The 23,780-nt window shown below is 61.4% G+C and overlaps 3 protein-coding genes across 5 annotated transcripts; 2 read left to right on the top strand and 1 right to left on the bottom strand.

Moving 5' to 3' along the window:
• Positions 1-1,218: 1,218 nt before the first annotated feature.
• Isoc2 (isochorismatase domain containing 2) lies at positions 1,219-6,260 on the bottom strand. 3 transcript variants are annotated; one of them, XM_090322970.1, is made up of 6 exons: positions 6,148-6,260; positions 3,262-3,399; positions 2,961-3,170; positions 2,796-2,866; positions 2,569-2,686; positions 1,219-1,511 (listed from the first exon to the last, which is right to left on the bottom strand). In XM_090322970.1, exons 2-6 carry the CDS (start codon positions 3,394-3,396, stop codon positions 1,431-1,433), a joined length of 615 nt encoding a protein of 204 aa, XP_090179096.1. In that variant the 5' UTR covers positions 3,397-3,399; positions 6,148-6,260; the 3' UTR covers positions 1,219-1,430. The 3 variants fall into 3 exon arrangements, with proteins under 3 accessions (XP_090179096.1, XP_090179097.1, XP_090179098.1); XM_090322971.1 differs by lacking the exon at positions 6,148-6,260 and adding an exon at positions 5,915-6,021; XM_090322972.1 differs by lacking the exon at positions 6,148-6,260 and adding an exon at positions 4,120-4,200.
• Positions 6,261-13,220: 6,960 nt separating this feature from the next.
• Positions 13,221-20,885, top strand: Znf628 (zinc finger protein 628). Its single transcript, XM_090322919.1, has 2 exons — positions 13,221-13,432; positions 17,648-20,885. Exon 2 carries the CDS (start codon positions 17,653-17,655, stop codon positions 20,734-20,736), a length of 3,084 nt encoding a protein of 1,027 aa, XP_090179045.1. The 5' UTR covers positions 13,221-13,432; positions 17,648-17,652; the 3' UTR covers positions 20,737-20,885.
• Positions 20,886-21,367: 482 nt separating this feature from the next.
• Nat14 (N-acetyltransferase 14 (putative)) lies at positions 21,368-23,169 on the top strand. The gene is made up of 2 exons (XM_090322969.1): positions 21,368-21,649; positions 22,291-23,169. Exons 1-2 carry the CDS (start codon positions 21,578-21,580, stop codon positions 22,837-22,839), a joined length of 621 nt encoding a protein of 206 aa, XP_090179095.1. The 5' UTR covers positions 21,368-21,577; the 3' UTR covers positions 22,840-23,169.
• Positions 23,170-23,780: the final 611 nt, after the last annotated feature.

Genomic DNA, 23,780 nt, shown 5'->3' with positions numbered 1-23,780 from the left:
CAGGTGGGGGTGGGGGCCGGAAGCCAGGGCACCTGGGACCCTCTAGGGCCGGCTGGTTTGGGGGTAGATCATGGAGGCAGGAGGAGAGAGGTGGGAGGACAGGGGCGTGGGAGGTACGAGGGTGCTGGGGGCCGGCACCACGTGCTGCCCACGGGCGGGTGACGCGCCATCCTGTTTCCGGGGTCCCCAGGCCCGTGTTTAGTGGGGCCCTCGGGCCTGGGTCTCCCCCTCCACCCCGCATCTCCTGGGTCCCTCTCAGTCTCCATCCTTTGCTTCCCCCGCCCTGCTGTGCGTCGGGCTGTCGCCTCCACACCAGGCGCCTCTCTGTCTCCTTGTCCCTGCGTGCCTGTCCCAGGGCTCTGACCCTCCCTGGAGTCCCTGTCCCCTTCCCGCTGCCGACCCCCGCCCCTTCTGCCCCCACTCCTCCGAGGGGGTGGGCGGGGGGCGCTGCAGCCGGAGCTGTGTTCCCAGCGCAAAATAGACTCCGGTTGCCATGGCGACGCGAGCGCGGCCTCGAGACGCAGGCTCCGGGCTGGGGTGCGGAGGGGACACCTGGATCCGGAAGGCGGGGGCCGGGGTGCCGCCCCCTCCCGCCGGGACTCCTAGGAGGGGCCCTGGGGACGGCGACGCCGGCCCGACCCCCGGGGGTCTCGGAGGACGCCTCCCCGGCCCCCGAGGCTGGGCACTGCCGACCTCGGGGAGCGGCTCCCGGGGGCCCCGGAGCTCCGGGGCTGCGGAACCCTGCAGACCGCCCCTGCGTCCTGGAGCCCGGGGGTCTCTGGGCCGCAGCAGCCCAGCCGCCCACCACCCGCTTCATCGGTCCACTCACCTGCCTGTCCCCCTCTTCCTGTCCCCGTGCCTCAGTTTCCCCTCCGCGCCGGTGTGTCTTCCGGGTGCCGGGCCCTCGGGGAGCCGGGGTGTCGTCGTGGGGGCCGAGCGCGTGTCTGCGCGGCGCGGGCCGGCTGCGCGCGCGCCGGGGCGGCGCACCGGGAGGCGGCGGCGCGGCCTTCCGCCGGCTCCGCGGGGAGGAGCGGCCCCCTTCCCCACCTCCGGAGACCCCGCTCCCCCGCCCACAGCCCCAGGGGCGCCCGGACCGCCCCCAGGCGCAGCCACGGCCCGGCCCTCAGCCTCAGTAGTGTTTATTCCGCAAGTCCGGTCCCCCTCGGCGACACCCCTCCCCGCCCCGGCCCACCCGAGAAGCGCCCGGCCCCGCCCCGGGCCCCGCCCCGGCCTCCTCCCGGCCAACCGCCGCGCGGCCTCCCAGGCGTCTCATTTGCATTTCCTGGAGTAGCCGTCCAATGGGAAGAGAGAGCCACGCCCCCTCCCGCGGGGGCGGGGCGTCGCTGGCGGACTGCACCACTCTGGAGATCCGGGATGGGGAGAAGCGCTTCTCCAGATGTGGAGCTGCAGGAGGGTCGCGGCCCCGGGCTTCAGCGGAAGAGGGGGCTCTGGTCCTGGAAGAAGCCCAGCAGCCCGCTATCCGGGGCGGGCTCCTTAATGATCTTCTGGATCTGCAAGTGGAGGGAGCAGGGTTCAGGGAGTCAAGAGGTCCCCATCTCCACGGTGACAAATCTCCAAGGCCACCATCTTATCTTGGCCAGCTGCATTCTTCAAACCAACCTCTCCTCGAAACTTTCCCTGGGGTTCCCCTTTCGCGCTGCCTGCCATCTTTGTGTGCTTAGCTGGCTTGGACCATACAAGGCGAGGGCTCCTTCCTGGGGTCATCTAGGCCCTGCCTCTGTCCCCAAGGCCTCTTCGTAGAACGAGAGCAACCAAGCACATTTCCTCAGTCAAAAAATCCCTTCGTGCTGGCACCTTCATGCTGGCACCTTCGTGCTGGCACGGGTGGCTCACGCCTGTAATCATAGCTACTTAGGAAACTGAGATCTGAGGATCCTGGCTCAAAGACAGTCCAGGCAGGAACCCTGTGGAACTCTTATCCACAAGTAAGCATCAAAAAAACTTACCGTGAGCAAAAATAAAGTTCAGGGACAGCACCCAAGTCCAGAGTTCAAGCCCCACGACTGACAAAAAAAAAAAGCTGGATGGCTGAAGTAGTATATCACCAGTGGAACACCTGTGAAAGCTTGAGTTCAAATTCTGGTATGGACTGGGGAGCGGGAGACATCTCTACTGCCTGTGCCTTAAGTTTCCTTGCTGCTTGTCTGGATGCTTGAAGAAGCCTCTTCAGTGGGCTCCCCTCTCCCTTCCACACATGCCTGTCCCTGTCCTCTGGCTCCACAGAGCCAGAATGACCTTTATCACCATCTATCTGACAGTGGCTTGCTCCTTTTTCCTGGGGCTTGAACTTAGGGCCTGGGTGCTATTGCTTGGCTTTTTGCTCAAGGCTGGAATGACACCATGGTGCCACAGCGCTGCTTCTGGCTTTTGGGGGTCTAAATGGAGAAAGGAGTCTCACGTTGAACCTCAATCCTCAGATCTCAGCCTGTGTGAGCCACCAGCACCCAGCATCCTGAACTCATCTGTGGTGGCTGGAGGATGCAGCTTGGGTGTGGACACTGTGGCTGTGCACCGGGCAGGGTGGCCCACACACAGGGCATCAGTTACCTCCTTGAAGTGAGGGTTGACTGCGTCCCTCACAAGTTGCAGAATGAGCCCTTCACTGGTGGAGAGAAAGACACCACTCTGTCGCATACGGGCCAGGGCCACCAGCCGATCCACTTGGCTAGAGGTCACAAGGGAAGGGAGGCATGTGTCCATGATGGTGCAAGGATGCCCTGGCACGTCACAGATGCCCTCCTGCCCCCCCACACTGTCCCCCCAGGAGTCCTCACCTGCGAGAAGAGCAGGCGTCCACCACCACGTGCACCTGCAACCCTCGGTCCAGGAGGTCCAAGGCTGTTTGCTGGAGGCAGAGAGAGGTCAGAATCCAGGCCCATGGGGAGCTCAGGCCACAGGTGGGGACAGGGATGGCACTGCGGGGTCACTCAGGGCCTCACCATGATACAGGCCTGCGTCTCCAGGCCGCAGAGCAGTACCGACTTCAGCTGAGGCCGGCTGTCCAATTCCTGCTGCAGGGCGGGCACCATGCTGAAGCAGGTCTTGCTCAGGGCCTGCAGACCCTGGGCCCCCAGCTCCGGAACTGTTGGGCCCAGGCCCTGTGGGTACTGCTCGGTCAGCAGGGCCGGAACACCCAGCAGCCGGGCCACCTGTACCACAGAGTGGGGATCAAGGTCTGGGTGAGAGCAGAGGCTGGGCCACCCCTGCAGGGTCTGGTGGGGGAGAGGGGCCTGCACATACCCTGAGCATGCGAGCTGCCACAGAGACTATCTGGGAGAAGTAGGCGACGTGGCGAAACTTCTCCTGCATGTCACACAGGAACAGCACAGAGGATTCTGGAGAGACTCGGCCTAGGGCATGTCTGGAGGCTGCCATTTCCTGGGGAGGCAGAGAGGTGTGGGCAGTCAGACTGTTAGAGGAGTTTGGGGCACTGTCTGGGATATGTTCTTGAAATCTGGCCTATGCACCCAGCACACCTACAGTGAGGACACTTCTCTGGCTATGTCCTGGTGGCCCAGGGTGAATGCTGTCTGCTGTTCCCTTTCATGGAGGCTGTATTGTGTCAGTACATGTTTTTATTTTATTTTATTGTGGGTCATGGGCGTTGAACTCTGGGCCTGGGCGCTGTCCCTGAGCTCTTCAGCTCAAGGCTACTGCCCTACCCTTGAGCCAAGCTCCACTTCCTGTTTTCTAGAGGCTAAATGGAGATAAGAGTCTCAGGTCCTTTTGTGCCCAGGCTGGCTTTGAACCTTGATCCTCAGATCTCACCTCCCGAGTACCTAGGATGGCAGGTGTGAGCCACCGTGCCTGGCCTCAGTAGATATTTCTGTGACCTCGGAAAGTTCAGATGCCCAGCTTCCTGATCCTAGCCCAGCCAGCCACTCCTGAAGGCTTCTAGCCTCACTGCGTCCTATAAGGGAATCTGGGGCCTGAGCAGTGAAGTGGCCGCCTCGCCACACAGAGCTTGGGATGTGACTTCTGAGTGAGAAGAGCACATTGTGTCAGGGCTCTGCTACCCCCCAGCCCAAAGGAGAATCTACTTCAACAACTGGCAGAACCTCAATCTTCTCACCTAGAAATCCATGCCTAATGATTTACCTAGCATGCACACAGCAGGCAGAGTCTTTATCACAGGTCTCTGGCAGGGGAAGGGAACAGAAACGAATCTCAATGTCCAGTGTTATGGGACTGGCTGCAGATTCCTATAATGGAATGCCAGCAAGCTCTGTAAGCAGCAAGAAGGAAAAGTGCTCTAGAGAATGCAGGGAAGCCGGGCACAGTGGCTCACGCCTGTCATCTTAGCTACTCAGGAGGCTGAGATGTGAGGATCAAGGTTCAAAGCCAGCCCGGGTACAAAAGGACCTGAGATTTTTATCTCCAATTAACCTCTAGAAAATAGGAAGTGGGGCTTGAATCTAGGATAGGGTGGTAGCCTTGCACTGAAGAGCTCAGGGACAGCACCCAGGCGGACCTCCCCCACCCCACCCCCCAAAAAAAAGAAAGAAAAAAAAAAGAATTCTGGGAAAAGAGAATGCTGCAAATACTGCTCCATGTGTGCAGAAAGCCTGCGGTGGGAGCTGTCTATAGAGCTTAGACCTAGTCTCTGGCAGATGAAGGTCCATGTGACCTTTACTGTGTGTCCTGCACATCTCTCTCCCCTCCCCACTCCCTTAGCCACCTACAGCTCCATTTCTGGCTGTTTGGTAGTTCACTGGAGATAAGAGTCTCCTAGACTTTTCTATCTGGACTAGTTTTGAACCATTATCCTTAGGTTTCAGCCTCCTGAGTGGCTAGAATTACAGGTGTGCCAGAAGTTTCGACGTGTAAAGGTCATCCAACAGAGGGGAAACATAAGAGTTGCATAAGGTCAGACATCACCAAGCCAAGCTGCGGTAACAGAGGTCAAGAGAGTTGAGCCTGCTCAGAGAAACACTTCTCCTTGATTTTTTTTTTTGTATAATCCAGAAGTTTACCATGTGAAAATGTATTCACCTGAGTTCTTTTTGTCCCCTACCACTTTTGGTGTGTGTGGTATACACTTCCAAAAAACTTGTTTTTTTTGTTTTTTTTGTTTTTAAACAAAACAAAACAACACAGGGGCCGAGAGTTTGGCCTAGTGGTAGAGTGCTTGCCTAATGCATGAAGACCCAGGTTTGATTCCTTGGTACCACATGCATTTAAAAAAAAAAAAAAAAAAGCCAGAAGTGGTGCTGAGGCTCAAGTGGTAGAGCTCTGGTCTTGAGAAAGTCCAAGGACAGTGCTCAGGCCCTGAGCTCAAGCCCAGGACTGGCACACAACAAAACAAAACAAAACCACAATGAAAGGCCTTCATGGCCATGGGATGGGACTGAAAGGTGGTGCCTGGGGAGTAGAAGGGCTAGGATCCCTCAAACGGAGAGAGTAAGACAGGAGGGAGGCTGGCTCAAGTGGTGGAGAACTTGCTCAAAAAGCCTCAAGCCCTGAGTTAAAACCTCAGCACCACCAAAGATAGAGGAAAAAAAGTCATGAGGCTGGGGGTGCGGCCTGGTGGTGGAGAGCTTCCCTGGCATGCACCAGGCCCTGGGTTCCATTCCTCAGTACCACAAACAGTAAAAGCCAGAGTGGCACTGTGGCTCAACAGGTAGAGGGCCCCGAGGTCCCGGCCCTGAGTTCAGGCCCCAGGAGTGGCAAAATAAGTAAGTCGGGGGGGGGGGGGGGGGTGACACATACACGGAGGGGCCAAGGCACTTGCTTTTGTGTTGGTGCTATAGGGATTTGAACTGGGGAGGTCAGGTGATCCTCTGACGTGGGCTCCACCCCCCCTTTACTTTGATCAGTGAGGCTCCGTCCTCCCCCCGCTCCCCCGACCTCTGCCCGGCCTCGGGATGGCCCACCTCACCCGCACAATTCCCACCTTTCTGGTCCGGGTGGGGCAGGGTGTGGAGTCTAACGGGGACCCGGTGGGAAGGGGAAGCGGTGCGTGGCGGGGAGGGGCGGCCGGTCCCCTCCCCTCCTCACCGCCAGGCCCCGACCCCGGGACCGGCGGCCTGCGGCTGGCGGCACTGGCCGCGGGCGGGAGCGGGGCGCTGCCCGGGGAGGCCGGAGCGCCAGGCGTCGCGGGGCTCCGGGCGGCGGGCGGGAACTTACTCGGAAGAGCCGGGCTGCAGCCGGCCCGGCCCCGTCAGCCGGCGCGGCGGGGAGGTCTGCGGGCTCGGCGTGCGGGCTCGGCGCTCTCCCGGCCCGGGGTGGGGAGGTCACCGTTTCCTCCGCGCCCGACACGCGGCCCGCCCTCCCGGGCAGACCGCCCAATCGGCGCTCTCCTCGTGCAGCCACCGCCCTGCCCTCCTGGCCAATCCGCACGCTGCCCTGTGCCGCTCCGGGCGTGGCGGGGGGGGGGCGGGGGGAGCGTCCGTCCGCCAGGCTGGTGTAGTCGTGATAATTTGATTGGTCGGGAGCGATACCTCAGGGGCGGGGACTCAGCGGATTTAACCAATGAGAACTGTGGAGGGCCAGCGTGTCAGGTGACGGACGGGGGGGGGGCGTCGCAGGGACTTGACTGACAAGAGACAGGACTGGCAGCTGACTGGAGGCAGAGGCAGGTGGATACATGGCAACGTCCTTCCTTGAAAAGAAAGAAAAAGGAAAACGAAAAGGAAAAAGAAAGCGGACACTCCGGAAGCTGAGCGCTGAGGATCACAGTTCAAAGCCAGCCCCGGCAGGGAAAGTCCCGAGACTCCAATGAACCTCCCCCAATTCGCAAGTGGCGCTGTGGCTGCGGTAGTAGAGCACCAGCCTTGAGCAAAAATTCTCAGGGTCAGAGCCCAGGCACTGAGTTCAAGATGCACGATGGAAAAGAAAAGTGAGAGAGAGAGAAAGAAAAAAGAAAGGAACAGTCTTGCAAAGACATTAGATAGGACGCTTGAAAGGTGGGTTAGTGGTAGAGTGCTTGCTAGAATACTTGCCTAGCATGCATCAAGCTCTGGGTTCCATTCCTCAGTACCACATACAAAATAGGCCAGAGGTGGTGCTGTGGCTGAAGTGGTAGAGATCTTGAGAAAGCTCAAGGACAGTGTCCAGACCCTGAGTTCAAGCCCAGGACTGGCCAAAAAAAAAAAAAAAGACATTAGATATAAATCAGGAAAGGTTTTTTTTTTTTTAATTTTTATTCTGTCCTCCTTGGGTGGTACAATAGACTGCATTTGGAAATGGAAGTTGAGAGAAAAAAGCAGAGAATTTTCTGTCTTGGAAAATAATACAATTTTCTTCCACTTTCTGGTGGGCTGTGAACCTCTCCTACCCTCTCCCGGCTCACCACTGCAGACCTCTGGGCCTATGCAGGCACAGTTTCCCTTCTCAGATCGCAGACTTCCCCATTGCTGGCTTCTTGGCACTGCAGGCCTTTCCTGACCACCCATGCAGACTGCAGGCAGCAGGCAGTAGACGGGTTTGCGGTTCAGTGCTGAACCTGGATGGGGTTTGGCGGTGGCACATGTTCAGAACATGCTTGGAAAATGTGGAGAATAGACACAGACCCGGGAGAGGGGAACTAGGCCAGAGGGAGAGAAGGATTCTGAGAGGAGGCTGAGGAGCAAGACCCGAGAAGGTGAGGAGTGAGCTTGAGGGCCCCCACTGGGGCAGAGATGGGAGTCCAGACATGGCTGGTCTTCCCAGGGTCTGTAAGCAAGGGTTTGAACTTTTGAGTTGGGGGGTGAGGAGAAAGGGCGGCTCTGGTTTGCCAAAAGCACGGTCTGGGCTATGACTGGGCATCGTTGGGGTCCCCGAGTTCTGGAGGATTCCTTGAGAACCCTAAATGCAAGGTGCTCTGCACCTGTCCGCCCAAGCCCAGCAGGGAGCAGCAGACTCTGCCCCGCCCCCCAGAGCAGGATGGGGATCACAGAAGTGTGGCATCTGTGTCAGGCCCAGAGCATGATGGGACAGGTCTGATGCCACCTGCTGGGGGGCACCAGCAGTCAGAGCCTGGGGGGCGCAGTCTGGGGGTGCCGCGGGGCATGGTGGGGCTAGCACAATGTCATCGAAGAGGTCCAAGGCAGAGGTGTCCAGGACGGCGAGGCTCAGGCCGGGGCTGGCGTGGGGGCCCTCCACGGGGGCCACGGCACAGGCCACCCCCAGGAAGGGGGAGGCAGGCGGTGGGGGGGGCCTCTGGCGTGGGGGTCTCCGGGGAGGGGCCTCCTGGGACAGGATGGAGAGGGCCAGGCGCTGGGTGGCAGCTTCTATCGTGGTGAACTGCCTGTGGAGAGACAGGTGTCAGGAGCTTTGCCTCACGCGCCTGCTCCTGCCCGCTGCCCCGGAGAGGGCTGTCCTTCCCCGCCGACCACAGCCCAGCTCTGAGGACTTGAGCCTGACATGCCGTGTCCGGTCATGATGGACATTGTTCATTTCGTGTGACACTGTTCCAAGGGTAGAAGGGAGCAGTGTCTCCAGAAGGCAGGTTCCTCTACCTGTGACGCCCGCTGCAGACGCCTGAGTCACCTCCTCCCCTTCCATCTGCAGAGCCACGCCACCTCAGCAGACACTCAGTCCTGCCCTGCTAACTAAGGCGGGTGTCTGCTCTGATCAGCAGGGAGGTATGGGGAACATGGGAGGGGCAGGGGCAGGGTGAGGGAAGGGACGATGGGAAGATCAGGAATAGGTGCTCCAGGAGGGCCATCACCACCATCCTCATCACCATCATCGTCATCACCATCACCGCCACCACCACCACCAACATAATCATCATGGTCATCACCATCATCATCATCACCACTACCACCATCATCATCGTCATCACCATCACCACTACCACCATCACCATCATCATCACCATCATCATCATCACCATCATCATCATCATCATCACCATCATCATCACCATCACCACTACCACCATCACCATCCTCATCACCATCATCACCATCATCATCATCATCATCATCATCACCATCATCATCACCATCACCACTACCACCATCACCATCCTCATCACCATCATCATCATCATCATCATCATCACCATCATCATCATCACCACTACCACCATCATCATCGTCATCACCATCATCATCATCACCATCATCATCATCATCATCATCACCATCATCACCATCATCATCATCACCACCACCACCATCATCACCATCACCATCACCATCATCATCATCATCATCATCACCATCATCATCATCATCATCACCATCATCATCATCATCACCACCACCACCACCATCATCACCATCACCATCACCATCATCATCATCATCATCATCACCATCATCATCATCATCATCATCACCATCATCATCATCACCATCATCATCATCATCACCATCATCTTCATTGTCAGTGAGGTGGGGACAGACCCCTCCTGGACACGCCCTTCTCTGGGTCTCTCTCTCCATCTCCCTTACCATTATTTAACAATGTTAGCACCACCACCACCACCACCTCCCGGAGCTTGAACTCAGGGCCTGAGCACTGTCTTTGGACACTTTTTTCTCAAGGCTAGTGCTCTGCCACTTGAGCCACAGCACCAGTTCCAGCTTTTTCTGTGTCTGTGGTACTAAGAAAGGGAGCCCAGAAATTTTCATCACCCCAAAAGGAGTCCCCTTAGCTAGGCTGAGAATCCAGCTGCTTCCCCACATCTGGCTGGCCCACATACACCCTTTCTGGTGCTACATCTATGGCTTTGCTGGCCTGGACACTTCATAAACATGGAATCTGGCATCCCTCCCTCAAGGGTCATCGAGTGGGCACCATTCCTTCTCATTTCCTTGTTTCCTGGGCTTTCCTTCTGCCTGCTCACAGCCTTCTCTGCTCTAGGAAGCGATACATTCAACCTGCTGTCAGGAACTGTCCAATATACAGCAGGCACTGGACAGGAATGCCCGCCGAATGCCCTTGAGCCCAGCCGTGGGGTACTGGCCTCTGAGGGCCTCCAGGTCTCCCCCAGCCCCCAGGCCCTGCTCTGGCTTCCCCCCTTGCCCTCTACCTGCAGATCTGGTTGTGCAGGAAGCGCCGGTGGTTGGGTCTCCTCTTGGGAGGGCGGGACCGGCGGGGCCGCAGAGCCCGCAGCACGTGCAAGGCTGCCCTGCTCACAAAGGCACACAGCTCCCTGGGCCCAGGCTCCGAGACCCCGGGGGCTGCAGGGCCTCCGGGATGCATGCTCAGGGGGCGTTCCTCACAATGCTGGCTAGAAAGCACCCCAAATCTGTAATGGTGGAGTGAATGGATGCAGGGCTGCCGGGGAAATGAGCCTTGAGTCTGTGCTGGAGTCAGCCAGCTGGACCTGGGGGCAGGTGAGGGGGCTGATGGGGGGAACACAAATGTTGGGAGGGAGGGGCCTGCTGCGTGCCCCCCACTTCCTCCCAGATGCCCAATTAGCACATAGTTGGGCCTGGGATATCAAATGGGGGCTTGGAGGTAGAGAGGCAGAGAACAGTGCCTGGAGATAACCAATTAAGGGGACAAAGGCCCAGTTAGGGAAGTCAGGCGAGTGTCAACCTGAGCGATTAGCGTTGAGGACCCTTAATTGGCGCTGTGTGTGTAGGGACAGTGTGGGGGGTGGTGTGCCCTGAGCCTCAGGAAGAAGCTGAACTGGCCCCTGAGATGGGGTGTCAGCGCTTTGAGGTGGGAGCAGGCTTAGGACATGAGACACTCTCTGCCAGCTCCCTCCTCCCATGCCCCCTCTGTCCCTTTGTTCCAGGCCCAGGATCCTGAGGGGAAACTGAGGCCCAAGGTCTCTAGCCAACAGAAGGGGCTGGTTTGTACAGTACAGTGAACTGAAGGTGGGGGTGTGAGACAAAAAAGAGACCACAGCAGCCTGGTTTTCCCCAATGGGATTTTTTTTTGGGGGGGGGGTTCAGTTGTGGGGCCTGAACTCTGAGCCTGGATGCTGTCTCTGAGCTCTTCAGCTCAAGTCTAGCACTCTACCATTTTTAACATCACTTCCGGTTTCCGGTGGCTAATGGGAAACGAGTCGAACTTTCATGCTTAGGCTGGCTTTGAACTACAATCCCCAGATTTCCACCTTCTGAATAGCTAGGATTACAGGTGTGAGCAAACCACTGATGCCCAGCTGTGTTTTTGGATTTTTTCTTCTTTTGTTTCAGTCCTGGGGCTTGAACTCAGAGCCTGGGCAATGTCCTTGAGCTTTCTCAAGGCTTGGGCTCTACCACTTGAGTCACACTCTGCTTCTGGTGCTTTATAGCGGTGAATTGGAGAGAGGAGTCAGAAAACTTTCTGCGGAGGCTAGCTTCCAACTGCTGCTCAGCCTCCTGAGTATCTAGACATGAGCCACCAGCATGTAGCCCAAAGCATTTTTTTTCTTTTTTGTTTTTTATTGTAATTAGTAAAGGGGTTACATGATATTTGCCAGATAGAAGGTGCATTAATTCACATACATTGATACCCTTTCACATGTCTTGGTAGCCCAAAGCATTTTATTGAGAGAGGGTCTCTGGTCTTGATAGGGACAGAGAAGCCTCTGGTGACAGATGTCCACATTGGGGGACAGGGAGGGTCTCTCGGATATGTCCAGGGTCTGGCTAGTTGTTGGTTGTCTCCGGCCTAATCCTTATACTGACCTCTGCCTCAGGCCAGGGTCCCTCCTAGGTAGTTACAAGTCTCTCTGTCAATCTGTTTCTCTCTCTCATCAGTCGCAGGGCTTGAACTCTGGGCCTGGAATGCTGTCCCTGAGCACTTCAGCTCAAGGCTACCGCTACCACATTGAGCCACAGCACCACTTCTGGTTTTCTGGTGGTGAATTGGAGATAAGAGTCTCACATTCTTTGTTTGTTTTTTTGCCAGTCCTGGGCTTGAGCTCAGGGCCTGAGCACTGTCCTTGGACTTTCTCAAGGCTAGAGCTCTACCACTTGAGCCTCAGCACCACTTCCGGCTTTTTCCTGTGTATGTGGTACCGAGGAGGCATCAAACCCGGGTCTTCGTGCATGCTAGGCAAGCAAGCACTCTACCACCAGGTCAGACTCCGGGCGGCTGAGTCTCACATTCTCTGGTGCCCGGGCTGGCTCTGAACCCCGATCCTCAGATCACAGCCTCCTGAGGAGACACGGAAGCCCAGGCGGGCTCTGAACCCCGATCCTCGATCCTCAGATCACAGCCTCTTGAGGAGCCAGGGAAGCCCGGGCGGGCTCTGAACCCCGATCCTCAGATCACAGCCTCTTGAGGAGACACGGAAGCCCAGGCAGGCTCTGAACCCCGCTCCTCGATCCTCAGATCACAGCCTCTTGAGGAGCCAGGGAAGCCCGGGCGGGCTCTGAACCCCGATCCTCAGATCACAGCCTCTTGAGGAGCCAGGGAAGCCCGGGCGGGCTCTGAACCCCGATCCTCAGATCACAGCCTCTTGAGGAGCCAGGGAAGCCCGGGCAGGCTCTGAACCCCGATCCCCGATCCTCAGATCGCAGCCTCCTGAGGAGCCAGGGTCACGGACGTGGGCCACGGAAGCCCGGCTTCATCGTGTCTCTCCTTACTGTCCCGGGGTCTCTCTTGGCGTCTCAGCCTCTGGTTCTTAGGGTCTCGAGGTTCTCTGGGGGGGTGACCCGCCTGCGGAAGTTCTGCCACCCGTCCATCACGGACAGACGTCCCCAGGGCGAGCGGGGCGTGGTGGAGGTGCGGGCCCCTGAGCTGCCTTTGCAGGGCTGGAGTGCGCTATTAATTAATAGACATGCACAAAACACCTACTACGCGCAGACTACGGATGGGGCCGTGACGGGACGGCTGGGGGACGGGAAGACGCCGCGGGAAAACACCAGCTCCAGGGAGGGCAGACAGGGCCCGGGCCCGGCGGGAATGAGAGGCCTCGGCACTCGGGCCCACAGGCCTGGGCTCTCCCCGGAGGCGGGGCGCGTGGGGAGGCCACGGGGCCGATGTCTTCCCGCGGACAGGCTGCCCCGCGCCGCCGCCCCCCGCCCCGCGCCCCGCGCCCCGCCCCGGCCCGGCCCGGCCCCCAGCGCGCCCAGGCCCCCGCCCCGGCCCCGCCCCCGCCCGGCCCCGAGCGCGCCCAGGCCGCCGCCCCAGACACCCCCACGGCCGGAGCCCCGCCCCCGGCCCGAGGCCCCGCCCCGGCCCCGCCCGGCCCCCAGCGCGCCCAGGCCGCCGCCCCAGACACCCCCACGGCCAGAGCCCCGCCCCCGGCCCCGCCCGGCCCCGAGCGCGCCCAGGCCGCCGGCCGGTGGGCGTGGCCGGGGCGGGCGCGGCGCGCTGCGTCATGACGCACGGCGGCGGCGGCGGCGGGGTTTGTGTGCGCGGGAGGCCGCTGGTAAAGGTTGGGTGCCGCGCGCCGGGGGCCGTCGGGAGGGAGCGCGCCCCCGCCCCCTCCCCGGCCCCCGCTCCCGCAGCGCCGTGCCGGGCCCCCCTTCCCGTCGGCCCCCGCGGGAAGGTCCTGGGGCTCCCCCTGGTCCCCCTGAGACGGGGGCCGCAGGTGAGAGACCGGACGGCGGCGCGGGGGAGGGGCCGGAGGGCGGAGTCGTTCGGGAAACGGCGGACGTGAAACCGGAAGGGGTGGCTTAAAGGGAAGGTTGCGCGCTCTCCTCCGACCGGAGGTCAGTCTTGCTGGCTCCGCCCTCTTAAAGGGCCAGGCGCTGCTCTGGAGGGAGGGGCCGGCTTGGCGTGTTGCTGAAGTGTTCGGGGTTTGGTTGTTTTTAAGGAATTCTTCCCCTTCTCTGAAAAGGCGAAGATCTGCCGTGGGCCGTGGCGGTGTCGTAGGCCTGGCAGTTTCTCCGCGATCCGTGGGGCACCTGAACACAGGTGGAGCTGGGCTTGCAGCTGGCGCGGCTCTTAAAGGGGCAGGCCTGGCCTCGAAGGGGCGTCCCCAGCCCTCCGGGGGCTGGCGGGCCTTCCTTCTGTCTTTCTTTTTTTTTTTTAAGGAGATGCCTGATTTAGGAGGACCTGCTTGCATTTTACAGGAGACACCCCTTACAAGGAAATCCTGTAGTCTGTCCAAAAGGGATCCCCAGTCTTTGTTCATTAAATTAACATTTCCTGAGCCTACCCTCTGCCAGACATTGTGGCAGGCACTGGGATACAAGAGGACAAAACAAAGGCCTCTGTCTTTTGGGCCCTGGTGTAGGAAGGCGGGATGAAACGGGAAGCACGGTCTGTAGCAGTGGTAGCTAGTGAGTCAATGCTGCCTGGACAGTTCTCCTCCCCTAAGGGCGGCCTTGCAGACTTGCTGTGCGGGAGCTGGCGTTGTACAGCGAGGAGGGTCATGCGGGCATTGTTTTGGCTGTCACTGACACCTGCTGGGTCCAGCCCTGGGTTGCTGCAGACCCCACAATGCACAAGATAACCCTCCTTGACGCAGCCCAGCTGGGCCCCAGAACTGTACTGCTGAGGCTGGAAAGCCCTGGCTGCGCAGTGCACAGAAGGTGATCTAGGCAGCAGAGAAAGAAGTGGTGTTGATCGAGAGGATGGTAGAGTGGGGCTGGTCGAGGCTTCACTGATGGGATTTCAGAGGAGACCTGGGAAGAGCACCAGGCAGGGCCCTGGGGGCCAAAGACCTCCACAGGAACAGGTCAGAGCCGAGACCAGGCCTTTGTCTGAGGGACAGCAACAGGCTGTGGGGAGGATCGTCTTTTCCCCGAATCTGGGATGTGTGAGATGTCTTTCTTTTTTCAGGTAGGGTCTTACTATGTAGTTCAGGCTGGCCTTGAACTTAAATTCTCCTGTTTCCACCTCCCAAGTAACTTCTGTCACTAGCCTCCATGCTCACCTGGTTTGCTCAACTCTTGGTTGTTGTTTACCCCCCCACCTCCACCCAACCTATACTGTCATAGAATGCTAGGTAAGAACTCTGTGATTTGAGGCCCACCCCCTTGGCCTGAGGAAGGAATTTGAGCGCAAGAATCAAATGCTTTGCCCTCCGTGTAGACAGCAGCCCTTAGCAGCCATGCTGGGAAGGCACTGGGGTAGGAGGGGCAGGGTTGGCAAGATGGGGCTGTGAGAGGCTAACTTCCCACTGGAACCGATGAATCTGCTGACAGAGCAGTCAGAGGGGTCCAGGGACAGAGAAAACAAGAATGGATCCCCATTGTCAGAGGAGACAGGGCTGCATAGGTTTTTGTTTGTTTGTTTGTTTTTGGTAGTGGGGCTTGAACTCTGGGCCTGGGTGCTGTCCCTGAGCTCTTCAGCTCAAGTCTGTCACCCTACCCCCTTGAACCACAGCACGACTTCTAGTCTTCTAGTGATTAATTGGAGATAAGAGTCTTGTGGACTTTAGTGCCTGGGCTGGCTTTAAACCCCGATCCAACGATCTCATCCTCATTATCAGTCTAAGATGTCAAAGATGTCCACCCGGCCCAGTCTGTCCAGCCTATAGGGCAAAGGAAGCTCTCTACATGCGTGTTTTTTGTTTAGTTTTGCTTTTTTGACAGCCTTGGGGCTTGAACTTGGGGCCTGAATGTGTCCTTGAGCTTTCTCAGGCTAGTGCTCTACCACTTGAGCCACAGTACCACTCTGGCTTTATTCTATGTTTGTGGCACTGAGGAATTAAATCCAGGTCTTGGTAAATGTTAGGTGAGCACTCTGTCATTAGGCCACATTCCTGACCCCTGCATGTATGGTTTTTTTTGGCGGGTGGGATCATGGAGCTTGAACTCTGGCCTGGGAGCTGTCCTAAGCTCTTCATCTCAAGGATACCACCCTACCCTTAGCCATAACCCATCTTTCCGTTTTCTAGTGATTAATTGGACATAAGAGTCTCTCAGTTTTGTATTGCCCAGGCTGGCTTTGAACCTCGATCCTCAAATCTCAGCCTCCTGAGTAGCTAGGATGACAGGCGTGAGCTACCGCACCCAGCTACCTCTGCATGTTTTTGTTTTGAGAAAGGGTCTTGCTATATGGTTGGGATTGTCCTCTAATGTGAGATTACTAGTGCTTTAGCTTTCCAAGTGCTAGGATTACAAGTGTGGTGTCACCATGTCAGGCCTGAGGAACAAGCCTTTGAAGTCATACGTTCAGGAACTCCTCCCAGGGCAGGTGTGTTAGGAGATGCTCCAGGAGGACAGGTGTGTCAGGAGATGCTCCAGGAGGACAGGTGTGTCAGGAGATGCTCCAGGAGGACAGGTGTATCAGGAGATGCTCCAGGAGGACAGGTGTGTCAGGAGATGCTCCAGGAGGGCAGGTGTGTCAGGAGATGCTCCAGGAGGGCAGGTGTGTCAGGAGACATTCCAGGAGGACAGGTGTGTCAGGAGATGCTCCAGGAGGACAGGTCTGTCAGATGCTCCAGGAGGACAGGTGTATCAGGAGATGCTCCAGGAGGGCAGGTGTGTCAGGAGACGTTCCAGGAGGGCAGGTGTGTCAGGAGATGCTCCGGGAGGACAGGTGTGTCAGGAAGTGCTCCAGGAGGACAGGTGTGTCAGGAGATGCTCCAGGAGGACAGGTCTGTCAGATGCTCCAGGAGGACAGGTGTATCAGGAGATGCTCCAGGAGGGCAGGTGTGTCAGGAGACATTCCAGGAGGGCAGGTGTGTCAGGAGATGCTCCAGGAGGACAGGTGTATCAGGAGGTGCTCTAGGAGGGCAGGTGTGTCAGGAGACATTCCAGGAGGACAGGTGTGTCAGGAGATGCTCCAGGAGGACAGGTGTGTCAGGAGACATTCCAGGAGGGCAGGTGTGTCAGGAGATGCTCCAGGAGGACAGGTGTATCAGGAGATGCTCCAGGAGGGCAGGTGTGTCAGGAGATGCTCCAGGAAGACAGGTGTGTCAGGAGGTGCTCCAGGAGGGCAGGTGTGTCAGGAGACGTTCCAGGAGGACAGGTGTGTCAGGAGATGCTCCAGGAGGACAGGTGTGTCAGGAGACATTCCAGGAGGGCAGGTGTGTCAGGAGATGCTCCAGGAGGACAGGTGTGTCAGGAGACATTCCAGGAGGGCAGGTGTGTCAGGAGATGCTCCAGGAGGACAGGTGTATCAGGAGATGCTCCAGGAGGACAGGTGTGTCAGGAGATGCTCCAGGAGGGCAGGTGTGTCAGGAGATGCTCCAGGAGGGCAGGTGTGTCAGGAGATGCTCCAGGAGGGCAGGTGTGTCAGGAGATGCTCCAGGAGGGCAGGTGTGTCAGGAGACATTCCAGGAGGGCAGGTGTGTCAGGAGATGCTCCAGGAGGACAGGTGTATCAGGAGATGCTCCAGGAGGACAGGTGTATCAGGAGGTGCTCCAGGAGGACAGGTGTGTCAGGAGACGTTCCAGGAGGACAGGTGTATCAGGAGATGCTCCAGGAGGACAGGTGTGTCAGGAGACGTTCCAGGAGGACAGGTGTAGTAAACAGGATCCACTGGAGTGGGCAGTGCTCCGAGCGGGTGGGGAAAGGTGTGCCCCCGGGGTTAGGAGACAAAGGCATGTGTGGGGGCGTCTGGGGCTGAGGGGTGGTGGAGGGGATGAGGTGACCTCACGTGGGGTATGCAGAGTCCTGCAATGCTATGCCCTTACCTGCGCTTCTGCCACCTCTCCCCCGGGCTGGGGCAGTGCCCCTCCTGCCTAGAGCCCCTGGCTGCCTCCCCTGACTCATTTGTGGTGGAGGTGGCCAGTGCCCTGAGGCAGGATCCACTTGTTTGTGGAGTGGCCCTGTGTGCTGGTGGTGGGGCCTGGGCTGCCCTAAGGGAGGACCAGGCACACTGGTCCCCCTGACCCAAATCCTCCCACCAGGTGTGATGGTTGGCTCCCACACGGACATGGCGCCGGCCTCTACCATGGAAGGGGCTGGGGAGAAGCCCGGCCCGGCTGCACCCACCCCAGCGACCCAGTACGAGTGTGGGGAGTGTGGCAAGTCGTTCCGGTGGTCGTCCAGGCTCCTGCACCACCAGCGCACACACACGGGCGAGCGGCCCTACAAGTGCCCGGACTGCCCCAAGGCCTTCAAGGGCTCCTCGGCGCTGCTCTACCACCAGCGCGGGCACACGGGCGAGCGGCCCTACCAGTGTCCGGACTGCCCAAAGGCCTTCAAGCGCTCGTCGCTGCTGCAGATCCACCGCAGCGTGCACACGGGCCTGCGCGCCTTCGCCTGCGGCCAGTGCGGCCTGGCCTTCAAGTGGTCCTCGCACTACCAGTACCACCTGCGGCTGCACACCGGCGAGCGGCCCTACGCCTGCCCCGACTGCCCCAAGGCCTTCAAGAACTCGTCCAGCCTGCGGCGGCACCGGCACGTGCACACCGGGGAGCGGCCCTACGCCTGCGGCGTGTGCGGCAAGAGCTTTACGCAGAGCACCAACCTGCGGCAGCACCAGCGCGTGCACACGGGCGAGCGCCCCTTCCGCTGCCCGCTGTGCCCCAAGACCTTCACCCACTCCTCCAACCTGCTGCTGCACCAGCGCTCGCACGGCCCCACCGCTGCCATGCCTGCTGTGCCCGCCACGCCTGCTGTGCCCAGCACGCCTGCCATGCCCACTGCGCCCCCGGGCCCTGCCGCCCAGGTCCTGGTCTCCGATGCCTACCTGCCGCCGCCTGCGCCGCGCAGCAGCCCGCCCGCGCCCGCCGCACCGCCGCCCGTGGTGCCCGAGCTCTTCCTGGCGGCCGCGGAGACCACGGTGGAGCTGGTGTTCCGCTGCGCTGGCTGCGAGCAGGGCTTCGGCAGCGAGGAGCTGCTGCTGGAGCACCAGCCGTGCCCGGGCCCACAGGGCGCCCCCGCTGCCGCACCCGCGCCCCCCGCACCCCCCGCACCCAGCTTCGCCTGCCTGCCCTGCGGGAAGGCCTTCCGCACTGTGGCCGGCCTGTCCCGCCACCAGCACAGCCACGGCGCGGGCGGCCAGGCCTTCCGCTGCGGTAGCTGCGACGGCGCCTTCCCGCAGCTCGCCAGCCTGCTGGAGCACCAGCAGAGCCATGTGGAGGAGGCGGCCGCCGGGCGCCCGCCACCGCCCGCCGAGGCGGCCGAGGTCACCTGCCCGCAGGAGCCCACGGGCCCCGCACCCGCGCCCGCGCCGGCTGAGCGCCCCTACAAGTGCGCCGAGTGCGGCAAGGCCTTCAAGGGCTCCTCGGGGCTGCGCTACCACCTGCGGGACCACACCGGCGAGCGGCCCTACCAGTGCGGGGAGTGCGGCAAGGCCTTCAAGCGCTCGTCGCTGCTGCAGATCCACCAGCGCGTGCACACGGGCCTGCGCGCCTTCGCCTGCGGCCAGTGCGGCCTCACCTTCAAGTGGTCCTCGCACTACCAGTACCACCTGCGGCTGCACACCGGCGAGCGGCCCTACGCCTGCGGGGACTGCGGCAAAGCCTTCCGCAACACCTCCTGCCTGCGGCGGCACCGGCACGTGCACACCGGGGAGCGGCCCTACGCCTGCGGCGTGTGCGGCAAGAGCTTCGCGCAGACCTCCAACCTGCGGCAGCACCAGCGCGTGCACACGGGCGAGCGCCCCTTCCGCTGCCCGCTGTGCCCCAAGACCTTCACCCACTCCTCCAACCTGCTGCTGCACCAGCGCACACACTCGGCCGAGCGGCCCTTCGCCTGTCCGGTCTGCGGGCGCGGCTTCGTCATGGCCGCCTACCTGCAGCGCCACCTGAGGACGCACGCATCGGCCAGCGCGGCCACAGCCACCGCCGGACCCCCGCCCCCGGCCCCGCTGGCCACCGCCCCAGCCCCGCTGGCCGCTGCCCCGGCCCCAGCCCCGCTGGCCACCCAGGATGTCCATGTGCTCCCCCACCTCCAGGCCACGCTTTCCCTCGAAGTGGCGGGGAGCGCGGCCCCGGCCCCGGCCCCAGTGGTGCCCAACTCCCAGACGTTTCTCCTTGTGCAGACTGCACAGGGCCTCCAGCTGATCCCCAGCAGCGTCCAGCCCCCCACCCCCCCGCCCCCGCCCGCTCCCCCCAAGCTCATCCTGCTGCCCCCCGTCGGCGCTGCCAGTGGGGCTGGCCCTGCAAGACAGGGCCCTTGCTCAGTGGGGAAGGCCAGGCAGGGGACAGGGGTGGTCTGGTTGCCTGGCCCTGGGGGTCTCGGGGTGCAGGGAGGAGGCGGTGCAGTGGCCAGCGGCGGAGGGCAGAACCTTATCGTTCTGCAGAATGTAGGGGCTGGAGAGGCAGGGCCACCAGAAGTGAGTGGGGTCCAGCTCCAGCCTGCACAGGAAGTGACCACGGTCCAGCTCCAGCCTGCACAGGAAGTGACCACGGTCCAGCTCCAGCCTGCACAGGAAGTGACCACGGTCCAGCTCCAGCCAGCACAGGAAGTGACCACTGTTCAACTGCAGCCCCTGACTAGCCAGCTCTCCAGTGCCAGTGCAGGAGCTGTGACCACGGAGGCCCCGAACTTGTTGGTGGTTCAGGGTGGGACCGCTGAGGAGCTGCTCGCAGGCCCGGGGCCGGGGGAGGCCGGGGAGGTGGAGGGCAGTGCTGGCGTGGTCCAGGATGTCCTCTTCGAGACACTGCAGACGGACGAGGGTTTGCAGAGTGTGCTGGTGCTGAGTGGCGCTGATGGGGAGCAGACGCGGCTGTGTGTGCAGGAGGTGGAGACCCTCACCCCTGGGCTGACGGAGACCCCCACCCCCAGCCCACCAGGACAGAAACTCCTCATCCTTGGCAGCGCCCCCACCACCGAGCTGCTAGATGGCAGCGGGGCAGGGGCAGGCACCACCACGCTGCAGCTTCTAGCCCCACAGCCGCCTCCTGGCCCCTCCGCTGCCACTCCCGCCTCCCAGATGGTGCAGGTGGTCCCTGCGGGCGCCGGGCCTGGGCTTGTGGCCTCCCAGAGCCTGCCCTCTGTTCAGATTGTGCAGGCCCTGCCCACAGTCCAGTTGGTACACACGTTCTGAGGAGACGCACGGTACGTCTGCCTGCCCCATAGAGACCCCCCCACTCTGCCCTGGGCTGGCCCGCCCCCGGGGGGAAGGGGGCAGGCTACCTGGGTTTACTAATAAAGGCCCAAATGCCCTTCGATGTGTTTTCTTGGGTGCGGGGAGCAGTCGTGGCCATAGCCCTGGCTGGGCGCTTGCAGCCTACTCGATTCCTGGCTGGCGGGACACTTACTGGCCTGTCCTCTTGGAGCCAGCCAGCCTTCCCGCCACCATCTCTGAGAGGGTGTTGAGAGTGATGGCGCCCTGGTCTAGAGGCGAGAGGCCTTGGAGTCAGGGTTCTGTGATGGGTTCCCTTCCTCTCCTCTAAAAAAGGCTGGGCAGTTCTGCCCTCCCCTGCCCCCAGGACACTGCGGGCAGGCGGACCTGGGTGGAGTGGGGTCCCTGCGATGGGGGTGACTCCTCCCGAGGCCTCTGCACCAGCAGGAATGCAGGCGCCTCTCCCCTCCCCACGCTGACGCCGCTTAGCAACGGGGGGTTCGGGCCCCGAGCCGCCGCAGCCAGTGTCCCCCGCCCCAGCGCCACTGCCCTCGGGGTCCAGGGGGTCGCAGCTCCCCGCTTGGCAACGGTTGCTAAGGCTGGGCGTGGCCCCGCCCCGCGCTCGGGCGCGACGTCACTTCCGCCGGCGACCCTTCCCGACCTGGCGCCCGAAGGGTGTCCTGGGCTCGGGTCGGAGCTGCCCGCGGGCCGGGGGCGGGGTGGGGGGCGCCGGGGCGGGAGGCCCGGCCCGCCAGGCCGAGGCGCCGCTGCCTGGGGTCGGCGGCCGAGCGCCCCCGGGAGCCGGGCTCTGGCGAGGCCGGCCATGGCCCCCAGCCACCTGTCGGTGCGGGAGATGAGGGAAGACGAGAAGCCCCTGGTGCTGGAGATGCTGAAGGTGAGAGGCCGGCGGGGAGGCGGCGGGCCGCGGGGTCCCCACAGGCCGGAGGTGCGGGGCGCCCCGGGCTCCCTGGCTCCCCGGCTTCCCGGGCTCCCCGGCGCCCCTGCTCCCCGGCTCCTCGGCTTCCCGGACTCCCCGGCTCCCCGGCGCCCCGGCGCCCCGGCTCCCGGGCCGGCCGTCCGGCTGTCAGCCCGGTAGGCGGCTGCTCGGACCCCAGGGACGCGCGCGCCCCCACCCGAGGCCCGGCGCTCTCCGTCCCTGAGCTTTCTCGCACAAGTCTGGCACTCGACCATTTGAACCGTAGTCCCATTTCCGGTTCATTGGGGACACATCTCACCGACTTTCCTGCCCACTGCGGTTGTGAGCCTCCATCCTCAGATCTCAGCCTCCTGAGTTAGTGGAGATGGCACTTGTGAGCCCCAAGGCCTGCCCCCTAGATTCTTTTCAGCGGCTTCCACGCCTCAGTTTCCCCATCTTTAAAGGGTCGCTTCCCAGGTGCCTCTCTCTAGTGCCTCCCTGATCTGGGCGCTCGCCCACAACTCTCAATTCCCTCCTCCGCCCTCTTCAGTCACCGGGAGCCGCAGCCAGCCTGACCCCTGGCACGGTGCAGCTCCTAGCCTGCGGCTCCCCCTCCACAGGCCGGTGTGAAGGACACTGAGAACCGTGTGGCCCTCCACGCCCTGACTCGTCCACCTGCCCTGCTCCTCTTGGCAGCAGCCAGCAGCGGCCTGCGCTTCGTCCTGGCCTCCTTCGCCCTCGCCCTCCTGCTGCCCCTGTTCCTGGCTGTGGCTGCTGTGAAGCTGGGCCTGCGAGCCCGCTGGGGCTCTCTGCCTCCTCCAGGGGGCCTGGGGGGGCCTTGGGTGGCTGTGCGGGGCTCTGGTGACGTCTGTGGCGTTCTGGCTCTGGCTCCTGGCACCACCGCCGGGGACGGAGCACGGATCACTCGGCTCTCCGTCTCTCGATGGCACCGCCGCAGAGGTGTGGGCCGGAGGCTGCTGGCCTTTGCCGAGGCCCGGGTTCGAGCCTGGGCCGGAGGCCTGGGGGAGCCTCGAGCCCGGCTAGTGGTCCCCGTGGCCGTGGCAGCTTGGGGGGCGGCAGGGCTGCTGGAGGGCTGTGGTTACCAGGCTGAGGGGGGCTGGGGCTGTCTGGGCTACACCCTGGTGAGGGAGTTCAGCAAGGACTTGTGACTCCACCACGCGTCTTCCCACAGCGGCCGGGGGGGGGGTGTGGGGAGGGAGGCCCCCATGTGCTCTGGGAGCCAGGCACTTCCACCATTGCTCCCTTGTGACCCCAGCACAGGCCTGCTCTGGGCAGAGACCCCACACTCCTCCATCCAGCACCCCAGCATGCCACGTCTGGACTCGGAGCAGACCACCCCACCCACCCTGCCTCAGTCCGCACGGGAAGCCTGTCTGACTGTCCAGGGTTGGGAGAGGACACTCCCACTGGTGGGCACAGGGCCTTTGGGCCCATCTGGTTTTTTACACCCATTTGTTAATAAAGCCTGGAACGATGTCTGTCTCCTCTCTGATGTCTTTTCCAGCCAGCACCCCATTCTGTCTGGCGCCTCCTCTCCATTTGACATTGATTGCTGAAGTTAGGGGGCGGGCTGGAGATGGCTGCATGAGCTCACGCCTTCTGACTCACGCTTCCCCATTACAGAATTTTTTCCTCTTGCAGCTGCTGGAGAGTGTGTGTGTGTGTGTGTGTGTACATGTACAAGTCCCCCTTTCCCTTCCTAAGCTGTGACCCTTGGTCTCTGCAACCCTCTGTCCCCCTTACGTTCAGCCACTCCCGTGAGGGCTGAGGCTTCAAGGTCAGGCCACCAGCAGCTGGCATTGAGTGAAGAGGGGCTCTCAGCCTTCCTAACCCAGGAAGTCCCTCCTCGTGTCTGGCTGGAACCTCACTTGCTACTGAAGGAATACCCAGATCTTCCTGCCCCCAGCCACACTCCCCTGGCTGGACAAGAGGAGGGTGTGCCCCTGCCCTCCCTCGCCATTCCCTGAAGATCCAGGCCTGTCCCTTCTCCTGGCCTGCCAGGGCAGCGGGAGCCTGCCTGGCTGTCTTCGTGGGTGTCTGGAGCCGGACACCTCTTGCCTGCCGCCCTCCCCCAGCCTCAGCTGGCCTG

The sequence above is a fragment of the Megascapheus bottae genome, chromosome 31, assembly GCF_031878675.1.
Source record: "Megascapheus bottae isolate mThoBot1 chromosome 31, mThoBot2.hap1, whole genome shotgun sequence".
NCBI classification, from domain to species: Eukaryota; Metazoa; Chordata; class Mammalia; order Rodentia; family Geomyidae; genus Megascapheus; species Megascapheus bottae.
This window is presented reverse-complemented; position numbering and strand designations above follow the sequence as displayed.

Excerpts from the sequence above, each read along its gene's own strand:
- Znf628 (XM_090322919.1), top strand. The coding sequence starts at position 17,653 with ATGGTTGGCTCCCACACGGACATGGCGCCGGCCTCTACCATGGAAGGG.
- Nat14 (XM_090322969.1), top strand. The coding sequence starts at position 21,578 with ATGGCCCCCAGCCACCTGTCGGTGCGGGAGATGAGGGAAGACGAGAAG. Across the intron at positions 21,650-22,290 it reads TGGTGCTGGAGATGCTGAAG|GCCGGTGTGAAGGACACTGA; the intron begins GTGAGAGGCCGG and ends CCCCCTCCACAG.
- Isoc2 (XM_090322970.1), bottom strand. The coding sequence starts at position 3,396 with ATGGCAGCCTCCAGACATGCCCTAGGCCGAGTCTCTCCAGAATCCTCT. Across the intron at positions 3,171-3,261 it reads TGGCAGCTCGCATGCTCAGG|GTGGCCCGGCTGCTGGGTGT; the intron begins GTATGTGCAGGC and ends TCTGTGGTACAG. Across the intron at positions 2,867-2,960 it reads AGACGCAGGCCTGTATCATG|CAAACAGCCTTGGACCTCCT; the intron begins GTGAGGCCCTGA and ends CTCTGCCTCCAG.